At 41.3% G+C, this 22,977-nt stretch overlaps 1 protein-coding gene across 1 annotated transcript in view; it reads left to right on the top strand.

Moving 5' to 3' along the window:
• Window positions 1–22,977, top strand: part of LOC130293685 (tumor necrosis factor receptor superfamily member 9-like) — a 76,576-nt gene that overhangs the window by 13,433 nt on the left and 40,166 nt on the right. Inside the window, exon 2 of the mRNA XM_056542681.1 lies at window positions 17,802–17,987. Coding sequence (XP_056398656.1) covers window positions 17,870–17,987 — 118 coding nt within the window. The 5' untranslated portion in view covers window positions 17,802–17,869. The remainder of the gene's footprint in view (window positions 1–17,801; window positions 17,988–22,977) is intronic.

The raw sequence follows: 22,977 nt of genomic DNA, 5'->3' as shown, positions 1-22,977 counted from the left end.
ACAGCTTACACCCGCTCAGTAATGGTTCCTATGAGCAGCGACTACAGCTTACACCCGCTCAGTAATGGTTCCTATGAGCAGCGACTACAGCTTACACCCGCTCAGTAATGGTTCCTATTAGTAGCGACTACAGCTTACACTTGCTCAGTAATGGTTCCTATTAGCAGCGACTGCAGCTTACAACCGCTCAGTAATGGTTCCTATTAGCAGCGATTACAGCTTACACCCGCTCAGTAATGGTTCCTATTAGCAGCGATTACAGCTTACACCCGCTCAGTAATGGTTCCTATTAGCAGCGATTACAGCTTACACCCGCTCAGTAAAGGTTCCTATGAGCAGCAACTACAGCTTACAACCGCTCAGTAATGGTTCCTATTAGCAGCGACTACAGCTTACACCTGCTCAGTAATGGTTCCTATGAGCAGCAACTACAGCTTACACCTGCTCAGTATTGGTTCCTATTAGCAGCGACTACAGCTTACACCCGCTCAGTAATGGTTCCTATGAACAGCTACTACAGCTTACACCCGCTCAGTGATGGTTCCTATGAGCGACTACAGCTTAAACCTGCTCAGTAATGGTTCCTATTAGCAGCGACTACAGCTTACACCCGCTCAGTAATGGTTCCTATAAGCAGAGACTACAGCTTACACCCACTCAGTAATGGTTACTATAAGCAGAGACTACAGCTTACACCCGCTCAGTGATGGTTCCTATGAGCGACTACAGCTTATACCTGCTCAGTAATGGTTCCTATTAGCAGTGACTACAGCTTACACCCGCTCAGTAATGGTTCCTATGAGCTGCAACTACAGCTTACACCTGCTCAGTAATGGTTCCTATAAGCAGAGACTACAGCTTACACCCGCTCAATAATGGTTCCTATGAGAAGCGACTACAGCTTACACCTGCTCAGTAATGGTTCTTATGAGCAGCGACTACAGCTTACACCTGATCAGTGATGGTTCCTATGAGCAGCGACTACAGCTTACACCCGCTAAGTAATGGTTCCTATTAGCAGCGACTACAGCTTACACCCGCTCATTAATGGTTCATATAAGCAGAGACTACAGCTTACACGCGCTCAGTAATGGTTCTTATGAGCAGCGACTACTGCTTACACCTGCTCAGTAATGGTTCCCATTAGCAGCGACTACAGCTTACACCCGCTCAGTAATGGTTCCTATTAGCAGCGACTACAGCTTACACCCACTCAGTAATGGTTCCTATCAGCAGAGACTACAGCTTACACCCGCTCAGTAATGGTTCCTATGAGCGACTACAGCTTACACCCGCTCAATAATGGTTCCTATGAGCAGTGACTACAGCTTACACCCGCTCAGTAATGGTTCCTATGAGCAGCGAATACAGCTTACACCCGCTCAGTAATGGTTCCTATGAGCAGCGACTACAGCTTACACCCGCTAAGTAATGGTTCCTATTAGCAGCGACTACAGCTTAAACCTGCTCAGTAATGGTTCCTATTAGCAGCGACTACAGCTTACACCCACTCAGTAATGGTTCCTATAAGCAGAGACTACAGCTTACACCCACTCAGTAATGGTTACTATAAGCAGAGACTACAGCTTACACCCGCTCAGTGATGGTTCCTATGAGCGACTACAGCTTATACCTGCTCAGTAATGGTTCCTATTAGCAGTGACTACAGCTTACACCCGCTCAGTAATGATTCCTATGAGCTGCAACTACAGCTTACACCCACTCAGTAATGGTTCCTATCAGCAGAGACTACAGCTTACACCCGCTCAGTAATGGTTCCTATGAGCGACTACAGCTTACACCCGCTCAATAATGGTTCCTATGAGCAGCGACTACAGCTTACACCCGCTCAGTAATGGTTCCTATGAGCAGCGAATACAGCTTACACCCGCTCAGTAATGGTTCCTATGAGCAGCGACTACAGCTTACACCCGCTAAGTAATGGTTCCTATTAGCAGCGACTACAGCTTAAACCTGCTCAGTAATGGTTCCTATTAGCAGCGACTACAGCTTACACCCGCTCAGTAATGGTTCCTATAAGCAGAGACTACAGCTTACACCCACTCAGTAATGGTTACTATAAGCAGAGACTACAGCTTACACCCGCTCAGTGATGGTTCCTATGAGCAGCGACTACAGCTTATACCTGCTCAGTAATGGTTCCTATTAGCAACAACTAAAGCTTACACCCGCTCAGTAATGGTTCCTATTAGCAGCGACTACAGCTTACACCCGCTCAGTAATGGTTCAGTCGCTAGAGCAGAGGTCTGATCCTCCATCACCAGCACAGCTGAGGTTTGCTCCTTTGTGTAAGGAGACCACTAGTACACTGAAAGTCTGATCCTCAGGGATCGGCTCAGACAAGGGGCACGTGCTCTGAATGGTTAGAGAAGAGAAGCTGCTGCCAGACACCTCTATCGATATCCCCATGTGAGCAAACATTTGGCCAGATGAAATCCACCACCCCTGACCCTTCCTTCTCCAGATATCTGCTGGTAGAGTCGGGGGACCACCATACACATGAATGGTCGGCCGATCACCCACAACCAGCGAGTTCAGTCTACACTGGTAATTAGGTTTAACCCGAAAACGACCATGGATTTCTATGCTCGTCCAATGGCCGTTAACAGGATATGACACGTGCTCCCGACTCGAGCCCGCATCATATCGGCTGGCCCCCAGCTGATTCCTGTAGCTGGGGGCTGGCGTTAATAGCCGACATGCCAGCTATTAACCCTTTAGATCGCTGCTGTCAAAGTTGCCTGTATCCCGTCCCTGGTGGTCCAGTGGCATAACTCTCTTGCTGCAGTGGCTCCGGTGCTCAGAATGATAAAGCCTTGCAGGACTAGGCTTTATCAATCGAGCGCAGAGCACACAGATCAATGGGATTGTATGTAACTCCATTGATCTGTATAAGGAATCAAATGATTCTCACTAAAAGTCCCTAACGGGACTAAAAGTTTAAAAAAAAATAAAGTTGAAAAACACACATTAACTCCAAAGTGTAAATCACCCCCCCCCCCCCCTTTTCCCAAATTCCATATAAAAAATATATAACCATAATAAAAATAAACATATATGGTTTTGCCACGTGCGTAAATGTCCGAACCATAAAAATATATCATAAATTAAGCCGCACGGCCAATGGCGTTCACGCAAAAAAATTCCAGAGTCCAAAATAGCGTATTTTTGGTCACTTCTTACCATTAAAAAAGGAATAAAAATCAAATCAAAACAAAAATGGTACCCATTAAAACTTCATATGACGGTGCAAAAAATGAGCCCTCATACCGCCCCGTATGTGGAAAAATAAAAAAGTTATAGGGGTCAGAAGATGACAATTTTAAACGTATACATTTTCCTGCATGTAGTTATGATTTTTTCCAAAAGTGCGACAAAATCACCTATATAAGTAGGGGATCATTTTAATCGTATGAACCTACAAAATAAAGAGAAGGTGTCATTTTTACTGAAAAATGTACTACGTAGAAACAGAAGCTCCCAAAAGTTACAAAATGGTGTTTTTTCTTAAATTTTGTCGCACAATGATTTCTTTTTCCGTTTTTCCGTAGATATTTGGGTGAAATGACTGATGTCACTGCAAAGTAGAATTGGTGACGAAAAAAATAAGCCATAATATGGATTTTTAGGTGCAAAATTGAAAGGGTTATGATTTTTAAAAGGTAAGGAGGAAAAAACGAAAATGCAAAAAAAAAAAAAGAAAAACGCTATGTCCTTAAGGGGTTAAGGTGAATTGTCAGGAGATTTATATTATTAATATAAAAAGGAGATTGGGGGGCTCATACTAATAAATGTGAAAAAAATACATGCCGAGGTTTCTGCGTTACACGTAACCCACGTGTCAATAGTGGAAACAATAAAGGGAAATGAATACCGACCTCAAGGTATATATGTGTATGTGGAATGTAGTGAATAGCTGGGAAAGACAAGTAATATGAATATAGAAAGGAGTTAGAATAGGACTGGTTGTATATATAAGAGTATTTTATTAAATTGCGCAGAATAGTCCAAGCAGGGCTCTTCCTGTGGACTAGACGACAAACAGGTTGATGCAATGATAAGAGATCACAATGATAGGATTAAAAATAGATAAAAATTAAATAAAGAAAAATTCAAAAATAGTTAAAATAGTTATTGCATATAGCGCCACCTATTGGATTAGATAGGAATTATTAGTCTGTTTCTGGCCGTATCTCAGCAGACATTGGCCATAGATTTGTATAGCAAGTGTAACAGATAGTATAAAAGGCAACAGATAGTATAAAAGGTAACAAATAGTATAAAAGTGTAACAAATAGTATCAAGTGTAACAAATAGTATCAAGTGTAACAAATAGTATAAAAGTGTAACAGATAGTATCAAGTGTAACAAATAGTATAAAAGGTAACAAATAGTATCAAAGGTAACAGATAGTATCAAGTGTAACAAATAGTATCAAGTGTAACAAATAGTATCAAGTGTAACAAATAGTATCAAAGGTAACAAATAGTATCAAGTGTAACAAATAGTATCAAAGGTAACAAATAGTATCAAGTGTAACAGATAGTATCAAGTGTAACAAATAGTATAAAAGGTAACAGATAGTATAAAAGTGTAACAAATAGTATAAAAGGTAACAGATAGTATCAAGTGTAACAGATAGTATCAAGTGTAACAGATAGTATCAAGTGTAACAGATAGTATCAAGTGTAACAAATAGTATCAAGTGTAACAGATATCAAGTGTAACAGATAGTATCAAGTGTAACAGATATCAAGTGTAACAGATAGTATCAAGTGTAACAGATAGTATAAAAGGTAACAGATAGTATTATCTGTTACACTTGATACTATCTGTTACACTTGATACTATCTGTTACACTTGATACTATCTGTTACACTTTTATATGATTTGTTACACTTGATAATATCTGTTACACTTGATAATATCTGTTACACTTGATAATATCTGTTACACTTTTATACGATTTGTTACACTTGATAATATCTGTTACACTTGATAATATATGTTACACTTTTATACTATCTGTTACACTTTTATACTATCTGTTACACTTGATAATATCTGTTACCCTTGATAATATCTGTTACACTTGATACTATCTGTTACACTTTTATACTATCTGTTACACTTGATACTATCTGTTACACTTAATACTATCTGTTACACTTGATACTATCTGTTACACTTGATAATATCTATTACACTTGATACTATATGTTACCTTTTATACTATCTGTTACACTTGATACTATCTGTTACACTTGATACTATCTGTTACACTTGATAATATCTGTTACACTTTTATACGATTTGTTACACTTGATAATATCTGTTACACTTGATAATATATGTTACACTTTTATACTATCTGTTACACTTGATACTATCTGTTACACTTTTATACTATCTGTTACACTTGATACTATCTGTTACACTTGATAATATCTGTTACACTTGATAATATCTGTTACCCTTGATAATATCTGTTACACTTGATAATATCTGTTACACTTTTATACTATCTGTTACACTTGATACTATCTGTTACACTTAATACTATCTGTTACACTTGATAATATCTGTTACACTTGATAATATCTATTACACTTGATACTATATGTTACCTTTTATACTATCTGTTACACTTGATACTATCTGTTACACTTGATACTATCTGTTACACTTGATAATATCTGTTACACTTTTATACGATTTGTTACACTTGATAATATCTGTTACACTTGATAATATATGTTACACTTTTATACTATCTGTTACACTTGATACTATCTGTTACACTTTTATACTATCTGTTACACTTGATACTATCTGTTACACTTGATAATATCTGTTACACTTGATAATATCTGTTACACTTGATAATATCTGTTACACTTGATACTATCTGTTACCTTTTATACTATCTGTTACACTTGATAATATCTGTTACACTTTTATACTATTTGTTACACTTGATAATATCTTTTACACTTGATAATATCTGTTACACTTGATAATATTTGTTACACTTTTATACTATTTGTTACACTTGATACTATCTGTTACACTTTTATACTATCTGTTGCACTTGATAATATATGTTACACTTTTATACTATTTGTTACACTTGATAATATCTTTTACACTTGATACTATCTGTTACACTTGATAATATTTGTTACACTTTTATACTATTTGTTACACTTGATACTATCTGTTACACTTGATACTATCTGTTACCTTTTATACTATCTGTTATACTTGATACTATCTGTTACACTTGATACTATCTGTTACACTTTTATACTATATGTTACACTTTTATACTATTTGTTACACTTTTATACTATTTGTTACCTTTTATACTATTTGTTACACTTGATACCATCTGTTACACTTTTATACTATATGTTACACTTTTATACTATTTGTTACCTTTTATACTATTTGTTACACTTGATAATATCTGTTACCTTTTATACTATCTGTTACACTTGCTATACAAATCTATGGCCAATGTCTGCTGAGATACGGCCAGAAACAGACTAATAATTACTATCTAATCCAATAGGTGGCGCTATATGCAATAACTATTTTAACTATTTTTGAATGTATCTTTATTTCATTTTATTTTGATCTATTTTTAATCCTATCATTGTGATCTCTTATCATTGCATCAACCTGTTTGTCGTCTAGTCCACAGGAAGAGCCCTGCTTGGACTATTCTGCGCAATTTAATAAAATGCTCTTATATATACAACCAGTCCTATTCTAACTCCTTTCTATATTCATATTACTTGTCTTTCCCAGCTATTCACTACATTCCACATACACATATATACCTTGAGGTTTATATTCTTACTGAATCCTCCTGAATAGTCCTCACATAGTGGCGGTATATATTTCCGTATAACACTTACAGCGATGACATCACAGTTTCCTGTCCCTGAGGTCGGGGTCACAAATAACACCCAATACGTTTTTCCACAGCCCACGGCTGACATTTTATACGCCCAAAACTTGTGGTAACCGAGGAATTTACATCATGTCTGAGTGTCAGCGAATGTGTGATTTATACTGTATAGTGATGTATATGATGGAGCGGTGTGATAACTCAGGAAGGGCCACAGCAGCTACAGACATCACTCATACAGGAATCATTTATACAGATATCACTCATACAGGAATCATTTATACAGATATCACTCATACAGGAATCATTTATACAGATATCACTCATACAGGAATCATTTATACAGATATCACTCATACAGGAATCATTTATACAGATATCACTCATACAGGAATCATTTATACAGATATCACTCATACAGGAATCATTTATACAGATATCACTCATACAGGAATCATTTATACAAATATCACTCATACAGGAATCATTTATACAGATATCACTCATACAGGAATCATTTATACAGACATCACTCATACAGGAATCATTTATACAGATATCACTCATACAGGAATCATTTATACATATATCACTCATACAGGAATCATTTATACATATATCACTCATACAGGAATCATTTATACAGACATCACTCATACAGGAATCATTTATACAGATATCACTCATACAGGAATCATTTATACATATATCACTCATACAGGAATCATTTATACATATATCACTCATACAGGAATCATTTATACAGATATCACTCATACAGGAATCATTTATACAGATATCACTCATACAGGAATCATTTATACAGATATCACTCATACAGGAATCATTTATACAGATATCACTCATACAGGAATCATTTATACAGACATCACTCATACAGGAATCATTTATACAGACATCACTCATACAGGAATCATTTATACATATATCACTCATACAGGAATCATTTATACATATATCACTCATACAGGAATCATTTATACAGACATCACCCATACAGGAATCATTTATACATATATCATTCATACAGAAATCATTTATACAGATATCACTCATACAGGAATCATTTATACAGACATCACTCATACAGGAATCATTTATACAGACATCACCCATACAGGAATCATTTATACAGACATCACCCATACAGGAATCATTTATACAGACATCACCCATACAGGAATCATGTATACAGATATCACTCATACAGGAATCATTTATACATATATCATTCATACAGAAATCATTTATACAGACATCACCCATACAGGAATCATTTATACAGATATCACTCATACAGGAATCATTTATACAGATATCACTCATACAGGAATCATTTATACAGATATCACTCATACAGGAATCATTTATACAGATATCACTCATACAGGAATCATTTATACATATATCACTCATACAGGAATCATTTATACATACATCACTCATACAGGAATCATTTATACAGATATCACTCATACAGGAATCATTTATACAGATATCACTCATACAGGAATCATTTATACAGATATCACTCATACAGGAATCATTTATACAGACATCACTCATACAGGAATCATTTATACAGATATCACTCATACAGGAATCATTTATACAGATATCACTCATACAGGAATCATTTATACAGATATCACTCATACAGGAATCATTTATACAGATATCACTCATACAGGAATCATTTATACAGATATCACTCATACAGGAATCATTTATACATACATCACTCATACAGGAATCATTTATACAGATATCACTCATACAGGAATCATTTATACAGATATCACTCATACAGGAATCATTTATACAGATATCACTCATACAGGAATCATTTATACAGATATCACTCATACAGGAATCATTTATACATATATCACTCATACAGGAATCATTTATACATATATCACTCATACAGGAATCATTTATACAGACATCACTCATACAGGAATCATTTATACAGATATCACTCATACAGGAATCATTTATACAGACATCACTCATACAGGAATCATTTATACAGACATCACTCATACAGGAATCATTTATACAGATATCACTCATACAGGAATCATTTATACAGACATCACTCATACAGGAATCATTTATACAGACATCACTCATACAGGAATCATTTATACAGACATCACTCATACAGGAATCATTTATACAGACATCACTCATACAGGAATCATTTATACAGACATCACTCATACAGGAATCATTTATACAGACATCACTCATACAGAAATCATTTATACAGACATCACTCATACAGGAATCATTTATACAGACATCACCCATACAGGAATCATTTATACAGACATCACTCATACAGGAATCATTTATACAGACATCACTCATACAGGAATCATTTATACAGATATCACTCATACAGGAATCATTTATACAGATATCACTCATACAGGAATCATTTATACAGATATCACTCATACAGGAATCATTTATACAGACATCACTCATACAGAAATCATTTATACAGATATCACTCTTAGATATTCATACAGATATCACTGATACAGAAATCCTTTATACAGATATCACTCAAACAGATATCATTCATACAGATATCACTCGTACAGATATTCATACAGGTATCACTCATACAGATATCATTCATACAGAAATCATCCATACAGCCATCACTCATACAGAAATCATTCATACAGATATCACTCATACAGAAATCCTTTATACAGATATCACTCATACAGATATCACGCATACATATATCACTCATACAGATATCACTCATACAGAAATCCTTTATACAGATATCACTCATACAGATATCACTCATACAGATATCACTCATACAGAAATCCTTTATACAGATATTCATACAGATATCATTCATACAGATATCATTTATACAGATATTCATACAGATATCATTCATACAGATATCATTTATACAGATATCATTTATACAGATATTCATACAGATATTCATACAGATATCATTCATACAGATATCATTCATACAGATATCATTCATACAGATATCATTCATACAGATATCATTTATACAGATATTCATACAGATATCATTCATACAGATATAATACAGAAATCATTCATACAGAAATCATTTATACAGCCATCACTCTGAGGTGTGATGGAGGTTTGTCTGAGGTATGATGAAGGTTTGTCTGAGGTGTGATGGAGATTTGTCTGAGGTATGATGGAGGTTTGTCTGAGGTGTGATGGAGGTTTGTCTGAGGTGTGATGGAGGTTTGTCTGAGGTATGATGAAGGTTTGTCTGAGGTGTGATGGAGGTTTGTCTGAGGTGTGAGGGAGGTTTGTCTGAGGTGTGATGGAGGTTTGTCTGAGGTGTGATGGAGGTTTGTCTGAGGTATGATGAAGGTTTGTCTGAGGTGTGAGGGAGGTTTGTCTGAGGTGTGAGGGAGGTTTGTCTGAGGTGTGAGGGAGGTTTGTCTGAGGTGTGATGGAGGTTTGTCTGAGGTGTGAGGGAGGTTTGTCTGAGGTGTGAGGGAGGTTTGTCTGAGGTGTGAGGGAGGTTTGTCTGAGGTGTGAGGGAGGTTTGTCTGAGGTGTGAGGGAGGTTTGTCTGAGGTGTGAGGGAGGTTTTTCTGAGGTATGATGAAGGTTTGCCTGAGGTGTGATGCAGGTTTTTATAGATAGATATGAGATAGATATGAGATAGATAGATATGAGATAGATAGATATGAGGGAGATAGATAGATATGAGATAGATAGATATGAGGGAGATAGATAGATAGATAGATATGAGATAGATGATAGATATGAGATAGATAGATAGATAGATAGATAGATAGATATGAGATAGATGATAGCTATGAGATAGACATGAGATAGATGATAGATATGAGATAGATATGAGATAGATATGAGATAGATATGAGATATGAGATAGATAGATAGATAGATAGATATCAGATAGATAGATAGATAGATAGATAGATAGGAGATAGATCGATAGATATGAGATAGCTGATAGATATGAGATAGATAGATAGATATGAGATAGAGGATAGATATGAGATAGATATGAGATAGATATATAGAAAGATAGATATGAGATAGATAGATATGAGATAGATATGAGATATGAGATAGATAGATAGATAGATAGATATCAGATAGATAGATAGATAGATAGATAGATAGATAGGAGATAGATCGATAGATATGAGATAGCTGATAGATATGAGATAGATAGATAGATATGAGATAGAGGATAGATATGAGATAGATATGAGATAGATATATAGAAAGATAGATATGAGATAGATAGATAGATAGATAGATATGAGATAGATATGAGATAGATAGATAGATATGAGAGATAGATAGATAGATAGATAGATATAGATAGATATGAGATAGATAGATATGAGATATAAATAGAATGTAGATAGGTTTGGATATATGCTGTGAACTCATTAATTCTTTAGGCTGTTGAGAGAATTATAAGAATAGAAACTTTTATTTGATTTTGTGGTTTTGAGAAGAAATGTAGAGACAGAATTAGACATTTTGTGGTTGGAGCTGGGAGGCTCTGGATCTGTAGTGATGGCCTCTTCCCTTTGTTTTCATCCTCCTGGTCAGAAGTGTTTGTCATAAAATCCGCCAACATTTGGACAAAAATGCACCAAACTTTTGTCATATCCTATTAGTGCAAAGTGAATGTATGTAAATCTATGACACGCGTGAATGTTAAACATTTGGCGCAACCTTAATCCATGTAAAGTAAATTTACATTAAGGATTAGACGGGATAAAAAAATCTTTATTTCTTTTCATCTTATCATCCTATAAAATCTGGAGACATAATAACAAGTGTGAGTCATGTGATATAATATAATAACAAGTGTGAGTCATGTGATATAATAACAAGTGTGAGTCATGTGATATAATATAATAACAAGTGTGAGTCATGTGATATAATATAATTGTGAGTCATGTGATATAATATAATAACAAGTGTGAGTCATGTGATATAATAACAAGTGTGAGTCATGTGATATAATATAATAACAAGTGTGAGTCATGTGATATAATATAATATAAGTGTGAGTCATGTGATATAATATAATAACAAGTGTGAGTCATGTGATATAATATAATATAAGTGTGAGTCATGTGATATAATATAATAACAAGTGTGAGTCATGTGATATAATATAATATAAGTGTGAGTCATGTGATATAATATAATAACAAGTGTGAGTCATGTGATATAATAAAATAACAAGTGTGAGTCATGTGATATAATATAATAACAAGTGTGAGTCATGTGATATAATAACAAGTGTGAGTCATGTGATATAATATAATATAAGTGTGAGTCATGTGATATAATATAATAACAAGTGTGAGTCATGTGATATAATAAAATAACAAGTGTGAGTCATGTGATATAATATAATAACAAGTGTGAGTCATGTGATATAATAACAAGTGTGAGTCATGTGATATAATATAAGTGTAAGTCATGTGATATAATATAATATAAGTGTGAGTCATGTGATATAATAACAAGTGTGAGTCATGTGATATAATATAATATAAGTGTGAGTCATGTGATATAATATAATAACAAGTGTGAGTCATGTGATATAATATAATATAAGTGTGAGTCATGTGATATAATATAATAACAAGTGTGAGTCATGTGATATAATATAAGTGTGAGTCATGTGATATAATATAATAACAAGTGTGAGTCATGTGATATAATATAAGTGTGAGTCATGTGATATAATATAATATAAGTGTGAGTCATGTGATATAATATAATAACAAGTGTGAGTCATGTGATATAATATAATATAAGTGTGAGTCATGTGATATAATATAATATAAGTGTGAGTCATGTGATATAATATAATAACAAGTGTGAGTCAAGTGTTATAATATAAGTGTGAGTCATGTGATATAATATAATATAAGTGTGAGTCATGTGATATAATATAATAACAAGTGTGAGTCATGTGATATAATATAATATAAGTCTGAGTCATGTGATATAATATAATATAAGTGTGAATCATGTGATATAATATAATATAAGTGTGAGTCATGTGATATAATATAATATAAGTGTGAGTCATGTGATATAATATAAGTGTGAGTCATGTGATATAATATAAGTGTGAGTCATGTGATATAATATAAGTGTGAGTCATGTGATATAATAGAAGTGTGAGTCATGTGATATAATATAAGTGTGAGTCATGTGATATAATATAAGTGTGAGTCATGTGATATAATATAAGTGTGAGTCATGTGATATAATATAAGTGTGAGTCATGTGATATAATATAAGTGTGAGTCATGTGATATAATATAAGTGTGAGTCATGTGATATAATATAATATAAGTGTGAGTCATGTGATATAATATAATATAAGTGTGAGTCATGTGATATAATATAATATAAGTGTGAGTCATGTGATATAATATAAGTGTGAGTCATGTGATATAATATAAGTGTGAGTCATGTGATATAATATAATATAAGTGTGAGTCATGTGATATAATATAAGTGTGAGTCATGTGATATAATATAATATAAGTGTGAGTCATGTGATATAATATAAGTGTGAGTCATGTGATATAATATAAGTGTGAGTCATGTGATATAATATAAGTGTGAGTCATGTGATATAATAGAAGTGTGAGTCATGTGATATAATATAAGTGTGAGTCATGTGATATAATATAAGTGTGAGTCATGTGATATAATATAAGTGTGAGTCATGTGATATAATATAAGTGTGAGTCATGTGATATAATATAAGTGTGAGTCATGTGATATAATATAATATAAGTGTGAGTCATGTGATATAATACAAATCTTACTGACTGATAGGGGGTCAAATACTTATTTCACAATAAAATGTAAATCAATTCATGACTTTTGTGAATTTTATGTTGCTGATTAAATCGACCAATAATATTATAGACGGATCAATTATCTCTCGATGGCAAATAATATTTTCTCTCACTGTATCAGCCCCATTATCTGTCCTTATGATGCCCCATGGTCTGTCCTTATGATGCCCCATGGTCTGTCCTTATGATGCCCCATTATCTGCCCTTATGATGCCCCATGGTCTGTCCTTATGATGCCCCATGGTCTGTTCTTATGACGCCCCATTATCTGCCCTTATGATGCCCCATGGTCTGTCCTTATGATGCCCCATTATCTGCCCTTATGATGCCCCATGGTCTGTCCTTATGATGCCCCATTATCTGCCCTTATGATGCCCCATGGTCTGTTCTTATGATGCCCCATGGTCTGTCCTTATGATGCCCCATTATCTGCCCTTATGATGCCCCATTATCTGCCCTTATGATGCCCCATGGTCTGTCCTCATGATGCCCCATGGTCTGCCCTTATGATGCCCCATTATCTGCTCTTATGATGCCCCATTATCTGCCCTTATGATGCCCCATGGTCTGTTCTTATGATGCCCCATGGTCTGTCCTTATGATGCCCCATTATCTGCCCTTATGATGCCCCATTATCTGCCCTTATGATGCCCCATTATCTGCCCTTATGATGCCCCATGGTCTGTCCTTATGATGCCCCATTGTCTGTCCTTATGATGCCCCATGGTCTGTCCTTATGATGCCCCATGATCTGTCCTTATGATGCCCCATGGTCTGTCCTTATGATGCCCCATGGTCTGTCCTTATGATGCCCCATTATCTGTCCTTATGATGCCCCATGGTCTGTCCTTATGATGCCCCATGGTCTGTCCTTATGATGCCCCATGGTCTGTCCTTATGATGCCCCATGGTCTGTCCTTATGATGCCCCATGGTCTGTTCTTAAGATGCCCCATGGTCTGTCCTTATGATGCCCCATTATCTGCCCTTATGATGCCCCATGGTCTGTTCTTATGATGCCCCATGGTCTGTCCTAATGATGCCCCATTATCTGTCCTCATGATGCCCCATTATCTGCCCTTATGATGCCCCATGGTCTGTCCTTATGATGCCCCATGGTCTGTCCTTATGATGCCCCATTATCTGTCCTTATGATGCCCCATGGTCTGTCCTTATGATGCCCCATGGTCTGTCCTTATGATGCCCCATTATCTGTCCTTATGATGCCCCATGGTCTGTCCTTATGATGCCCCATTATCTGTTCTTATGATGCCCCATCATCTGTCCTTATGATTCCCCATGGTCTGTCCTTATGATGCCCCATGGTCTGTTCTTAAGATGCCCCATGGTCTGCCCTTATGATGCCCCATGGTCTGTCCTAATGATGCCCCATTATCTGTCCTTATGATGCCCCATTATCTGCCCTTATGATGCCCCATGGTCTGCCCTTATGATGCCCCATGGTCTGTCCTTATGATGCCCCATGGTCTGTCCTTATGATGCCCCATGGTCTGTCCTTATGATGCCCCATGGTCTGTCCTTATGATGCCCCATTATCTGTCCTTATGATGCCCCATGGTCTGCCCTTATGATGCCCCATGGTCTGTCCTTATGATGCCCCATTATCTGTCCTTATGATGCCCCATGGTCTGTCCTTATGATGCCCCATTATCTGCCCTTATGATGCCCCATAGTCTGTCCTTATGATGCCCCATTATCTGCCCTTATGATGCCCCATGGTCTGCCCTTATGATGCCCCATGGTTTGTCCTTATGATGCCCCATGGTCTGTCCTTATGATGCCCCATGGTCTGTCCTTATGATGCCCCATGATCTGTCCTTATGATGCCCCATGGTCTGTCCTTATGATGCCCCATGGTCTGTTCTTATGATGCCCCATTATCTGTTCTTATGATGCCCCATTATCTGTCCTTATGATGCCCCATTATCTGTCCTTATGATTCCCCATGGTCTGTCCTTATGATGCCCCATGGTCTGTCCTTATGATGCCCCATTGTCTGCCCTTATGATGCCCCATGGTCTGTTCTTATGATGCCCCATGGTCTGTCCATATGATGCCCCATGGTCTGTCCTTATGATGCCCCATTATCTGCCCTTATGATGCCCCATTATCTGCCCTTATGATGCCCCATGGTCTGTCCTTATGATGCCCCATTATCTGTCCTTATGATGCCCCATGGTCTGTCCTTATGATGCCCCATGGTCTGTCCTTATGATGCCCCATGGTCTGTCCTTATGATGCCCCATTATCTGCCCTTATGATGCCCCATGGTCTGTTCTTATGATGCCCCATTATCTGCCCTTATGATGCCCCATGGTCTGCCCTTATGATGCCCCATGGTCTGTCCTTATGATGCCCCATGGTCTGTCCTTATGACGCCCCATTATCTGCCCTTATGATTCCCCATGGTCTGCCCTTATGATGCCCCATGGTCTGTCCTTATGATGCCCCATTGTCTGCCCTTATGATGCCCCATGGTCTGTCCTAATGATGCCCCATGGTCTGCCCTTATGATGCCCCATGGTCTGTCCTAATGATGCCCCATGGTCTGTCCTAATTATGCCCCATGGTCTGTCCTTATGATGCCCCATGGTCTGTCCTTATGATGCCCCATGGTCTGGCCTTATGATGCCCCATGGTCTGTCCTTATGATGCCCCATGGTCTGCCCTTATGATGCCCCATGGTCTGCCCTTATGATGCCCCATGGTCTGCCCTTATGATGCCCCATGGTCTGCCCTTATGATGCCCCATTGTCTGTCCTTATGATGCCCCATGGTCTGTTCTTATGATGCCCCATGGTCTGTCCTAATGATGCCCCATGGTCTGTCCTTATGATGCCCCATGGTCTGTCCTTATGATGCCCCATGGTCTGTCCTTATGATGCCCCATGGTCTGTCCTTATGATGCCCCATGGTCTGTCCTTATGATGCCCCATGGTCTGCCCTTATGATGCCCCATGGTCTGCCCTTATGATGCCCCATTGTCTGTCCTTATGATGCCCCATGGTCTGTTCTTATGATGCCCCATGGTCTGTCCTTATGATGCCCCATTATCTGTCCTTATGATGCCCCATGGTCTGTTCTTATGATGCCCCATGGTCTGTTCTTATGATGCCCCATGGTCTGCCCTTATGATGCCCCATGGTCTGTTCTTATGATGCCCCATGGTCTGTCCTTATGATGCCCCATGGTCTGTCCTTATGATGCCCCATGGTCTGTCCTTATGATGCCCCATGGTCTGTTCTTATGATGCCCCCTGGCCTGCCCGTATGGTGCCCTATGGTCTCCTTGCGCTCCCTTCTTCATGACCCTTCTCAATTTATTATGAGGGGGTCTTTAAAACTTGTTCCGAAAACCCCCACAGTCTGTGACGTGACCTTACAGCTGAGGTTTTGCTACAATGCGTCAGTCTGTTTGTCCTCTACATTTACTTCATACTGCAGTGGTCTTCAAACTGTGGGTTTCCAGACTTTGCAAAACTACAAGTCCCAGCATGCCCAGACAGCCAGCGGCTGTCCGGGCATGCTGGAACTTGTAGTTTTGCATCATCTGGAGGTCGACAAATCTCCGATCCCTTGTGATATTATAGAGGACAGTGGGGATCGGTCACAGGTTTAGGTGGAGTTCTCCTTTATAGTCTATTATAACGCACTGATAATATATAGGGGATTAATTCTGGACCAACGCATTTCGTGCTCCCTGGTGATGACTCGTGTTATTGTTATACCTCAGCTGCTGCAGATCCTCTTTTTAGAAGAGGAAGTAGCACGGGAGGAAGAAATACAGTAACGCCACCGCTGCTGCGGGGACGCGGTCTCTATAAATAGTTTACATCCTGATTCGTAAGACGCGAGATTCATTCCTCTTGTGTTTTAAACAACTTTTTTTCTGTGTTTTTATTTTTTTGTAGATTTTTTTCCCACATCGGATTGTAAGATCTTCGGTCCCTTATTATTTTCCATGCTGTAACGGCGCAGGATGGACGCGGTGCGGCGGTGTCTGTTACCTGGGCTCCTCCCGATTCTCTACATTCAGGTCGTGCTTGGTAACGGCTGCGCCGAATCCCGGAGAGGCTGCTGCGTCCTGTGTAACCCCGGTGAGTGATTTATATATCAGTTTAATCATTGACGCGACACAGCGGTATAGTACATGACATCATCAAGGCGGCATAGATGGCGGATGACTTCACCTTAGAGCTGAGGTGTCGCTACAATGTATCAGTCTGTTTGTCCTCTGCATTTTACTCCAGACTGAAGTGGTGTCCAAACTGCGGCCCTCCAGGTGTTGCAAAACTACAAATCCCAGCATGCTCAGCCAGCAATCTCCATTGACTTCAATAGAGGAGGAACAAAAATTGGGCACCACCATGGGTCTTGATTTTAAATCAACTGGTGCCAGAAAGTTAAACAGATTTGTAAATTACTTCTATTAAAAAATCTTTACCCTTCCAGTACTTATCAGCTGCTGTATGCTACAGAGGAAAATGTTTTCTTTTTGAATTTCTTTTTTGTCTTGTCCACAGTGCTCTCTGCTGACACCTGATGTCCGTATCAGGAACTGTCCAGAGCAGGAGAAAATCCCTATTGCAAACCTATTCTGCTCTGGACAATTCCTGACATGGACAGAGGTGTCGGCAGAGAGCACATCCTGTAGTCCAGAGAAGTTCTGTGTGAGAAGCTGTCGGGTGTGTCTCTTTTGAGCTCCAGACTTCCAGAGAAGCAGCTTTTTCCATCAAGCCTTTCCCAGGGGTGTGGCAGGCTCCTGGGGAGAGCTTTCCTGCATGGAGCCTCAGACCTCCATTCCCCGTTCTTCAAGGCTGGCGGGGGGTGGAGAGAAAACTGCTACAGCCATTGTTCCGACCGCAGGCAGAAGATCCAGCAGAGTCTGCAGCAATGCAGGCTCTACTCCTCCGGCAATGGGTGCCAGCCAGAGATCTGGTGGTGGAAGGAAAACAAGGAGGAAGAGTTTGGAGATGTGGGCTGAAAGAGGCCCCAAAGAATCAAGTGAGACCTACTGCTCCCGCATGGCCGCACACTTTGCGGAATACGACCGCTGCAGTAAAGAGCTCAGGCTTGCAAGAGAAGATCTGTGTGGGACTCAGAGTCTGGCAAACTCTGGGTCCAGGAGAAGCAAGTCTGAGCTGAAGAAAAGGATCACAGCCCTGAAAGCCCAGATTGCCAAGCTGGAGGAGAGGAAGGCAGAGATCCTGGAGCGCCGCGGTCTCCTCAGAGGCCATGACATCCCCAGGTAAGGTGGAGGTTGAGGTGGATGATGGGGAGAGTAGTGGCGGTGAAGATAGTGAGGATGGCAGTGAAGGAGTTGTGGAGAGTGAGGCTGGGGGTTTATTGAGGGCAATTGTCATGCAGGAATCCCCAGTCCACCTCCAGAATTTCACCTTCGGTGAAGATCAGTGCGAGGATGGAAAAGTCAGGCGTAAAGCAAAGAAGCAGAAGACCCAACAATCTGTGCAGTACATGTTCGTACCTTTCCAGCAGTCTGGGTCAGCTGCAAAGCTGGTTCAGGCTGCTGAGCCCCCCAAACTGCAAGACGCCGTTCCTGTGGTGGAGCGGGGCCAGCAAGGGGGGTATAGAATGGCGTCTGAAATGGCTATGGACGCAATAGATGTGAAGCCCACCCGTCCTGCAGGTATGGAAGGGCAGGATGGGCTCATGTTGGGCAACTCTGGCGCTGCTGGAACGCCCCAGGGTGGCGGGGGGCATGTCCAAATGCCAGAGAAGAGCTATGCTGCTGTGTGCTTGGGGGGCAGTTCCCCAAGTGCTGTGGGCCCTACCGACGCTTCAGGGTACTCTCCTGTGAGGGGGGAGTGTGTCCGAGCGTCGGAAGCAGAGAAAGGTCGGTCCGTGTGTTCGGGGGCTGGTACCCCGAGTACTGTGGTCTCGCGGGCTCTGCAGGGCACTCCTCTGTGAGGGGGGGAGTGTCCGGGCGTCAGTGTCATCAGCAGAGCCTGAGCAGTCGGGCATGCCTAGTGGTGGCATTGTGGGAGGAGCAGCCCCAGACTCAGGTGGTAACATCGCCTATGAAGGAGGAGCCATCAGCGTTGACCCCAGCAGCAGCTAAGCCAGCAAGAAAACCTGTTTCAAAACCGGCGGTACTACAGGTCCCAGCCAGCCCAGGATATGTTAGGCAGGAAATGAGTGCAGGGTGTGAGAATGATGGGGGTGGTAGTGTTGTGAATGGGAGGAGTGTCAGTGGAGTGAATGATGGTGGGAGTAATGGTGGGAGTAGTGGTGGTGTGAATGCAACATCTGGTATGGATGATGGGAGTTGTGGTGTGAATGGTGCTCCTGGGTCTGGTTCGGCTGCCACCCCGGCAGTGACTGCTCCTAGGAGCTATGCCAGTGTTGCTGCCGGGGGTTCGGTGGGGTCCTCGTCTCCGTCCGGCCCCGGGGGTTACTTGCAACAGCTCCTCCTGGAGGTTCTGCGTAGGGGCGACAGGTCGATCCAGGTAGAGGGAAGGGGTGAGGTCGACCTGTCTTTCTGGATAGAGAGGCACGGTTTGGGGGCTTTCTGAGAGCAGAATGGGGAGGTGGTCTGGTCCCTCCCGACACCCGGGCAGGACAATAACCGTAGGAATGTGGTCCGTCTGATTTGGAGGGGCGAGGATGCATGCCCACCTCGCGCTTAAGTGGTTGAGCTCCTCCTCCAGATGGAATTCAGGGCGAGTGACATCTTTGCCCTGATCCACCCCTACGGTTCATCTGAGTTTGACATCAGTTTCGTTCGGCGAGAGGGTCTCAAACTCTTCTGGTCAAACTACGAAGTGGCGAAGAACGAGCCCGGCTGGCAGGATTTCGTCGTAAAGGCGATTTCCCGTCAGAACTCAGTCAAGAAAGTGACAGTTTTGACCCGTAACGAGTCACTTTCTTGTTACGACATCATGACCTGGCTCGGTCGGTATGGGGATGTGACGGACATGCCCAAGAAAAACATTGATGAGCACGGGATCTGGTCTGGGGCCTGGACGTTTTCCGTCAAACTCAGGCGTTCAGGGAGTACAGTTGCCCACATTCCGTCAGCCGCCTTCCTTGGACGTGATAGGATCCAGGTCTTCTACCAGGCGCAGCCTAAGGTCTGTCACAGGTGCGGCAGCCCCACCCATTTTAGCGCAGCCTGTACTGTACAGGTCTGTGCTTTGTGTGGTGGGGTGGGTCATCTGGCCGCATCCTGTAGGCAGATCCGGTGCTACCTGTGTGGTGTCCTCGGGCACCCTTTCAGCCGTTGTCCGAGCGCTTTCGCCCGTGCTGCGACCGCTCCGGCTGGGGAGAGCTGTGAAGTTGCCTCGGCTGGGGAGGGTATGAGCAGGGATGGGGGCGCAACAGGGCTAGTGATGAGGAAAAAGGGCCCCGCCAAACTAAGGCGGGAGGAAAATCGGAGGAGGAGTAGTGAGCTGGAGAGTGCCCAGGTGGCTGGGGTAGCTCCGGCCCCTGCTCCTGAAGTTGGCCCTGTAACCACTGAAGCCCTGGAGGAGGACGTGCTGAATGAGGAGATCAGGAGGCTGCGCAGAGAGGAAGGCAATATGGCCGACCCTTCCGATTCCTCCCACTATGAAAGTGTGGATGAGGAGAGTGGGGAGAGGCCAAAAAAGAAAGACAAGGGCAAAAGAAAAGGGAGAAAGAAGAGGTTGGAGCCCTCTGTTAAGCCTTGTACTACGGGCCAGGTCCAAAACGGAAGCCTGACTGCCCCCCCTCTGATTGACCTGTCAAACCGGTACCTCGTCCTCGAAACCATCTCCTCCCCCTCCTTGGAGGGGGAAGGTGAGGACGGGGTGCCTAGGGGGAAAGAGCCTCTGGGGGGAACTGGGCCCTGTACTGTTGAGGCACCTTCCTCGGAGGGCAGGGCTAGACTGGGACCGGACGGAGACGGGGACCACATGGACCAATCAGAGTCTAAGAAAAGGTCCAAAAGTGGTCCTGCCCTTTCCTTTTCTTCAGGGGATGAGGGGGCAAAAAAGAAGGGGAAGCAGAAGTAAAGGTGAGGCCGTCTAACTCAATCACCCATGATGGCGGCACTCACCCCGCTGACGCTGGCATCTATTAACTGTGCCAGTATAAAGTCGGATACGGCTAGATTCGCAGCCTTCGATTTTCTCAGCCGTGTTGAAGCCGACATTTTCTTTTTACAGGAGACCAGGTTGTCAGATCTTGCCTCCCTGGTAAAAGCTAGAAGAGAGTGGAGGCGCGGCCCCTCCCACTGGTCTCTTGCGGCTAAGCCGTATAGTGGGGTGGCGGTCCTTTTTACCGCTCCTGTTGAATGCAGATTGGTTATTGAGTTAGAAATGGGGAGGTGCCTGATCTTAGATGTCCTCATGAAGGGACAAGAGCTCCGGATCATAAACATCTACGCCCCACAAACCAAGTGGGGCCGCAAAGATCTCTTTATGAGGATAAAGCCCTTTCTTTTTACTAGCCGGCAAGTGATCAATAGTGTCATGAGGTCCCAAGATAGGAGAGGCTCCAACGGTCCGCTGGATTGCGATAGTGTGGCCCTTAATTATATAGTTAGGGAAGCTCGCCTAGAGGACGCCCACATCCGGAGCCCCTCAGGCCACGCGGGTTTCACCTATCATCGAGGTAGCTGCAGGTCTAGAATAGACAGGTTTTATTTGAAGGAGGAAGTCGTCTCTTCCACAGTGTCCGTGATTGAGGTGGAGTTCTCCGATCACTGTATGATTTCTTTTTCCTTGAATGTTTCAGAGACCCCCCGGATGGGTAAAGGTTATTGGAAGCTGAATTCGTCCCTCCTGGAGGAAGCGGAGGTAAGACAGTCCTTTGAGGATTTTCTTCAGAGTCAGGTACCTTTACTGGGCCTTTGTAGTAGTAAGTCAGAGTGGTGGGAGATATTCAAGAAGCGGGTTGCGGGGTTCTTCCGCCAGCTCTCGAGCCTCAGGTCCCTGAACAGGTATCGCCTGTATCAGGGTCTGAGGAGGAAACTCGAGCTTCTCGTCTCCACTGGAGGTAGCCGAGAGGATATCTCCAGAGTGAAATCCTTGCTGATGAGGTGTCAGTACGATAGGCACGCATCTTTGGTTTTTGAGAGGGATTTCGGGAAGTACCGCTCGCCCGACC

This window comes from Hyla sarda, chromosome 10, assembly GCF_029499605.1.
Source record: "Hyla sarda isolate aHylSar1 chromosome 10, aHylSar1.hap1, whole genome shotgun sequence".
NCBI lineage: Eukaryota > Metazoa > Chordata > Amphibia > Anura > Hylidae > Hyla > Hyla sarda.
This window is presented reverse-complemented; position numbering and strand designations above follow the sequence as displayed.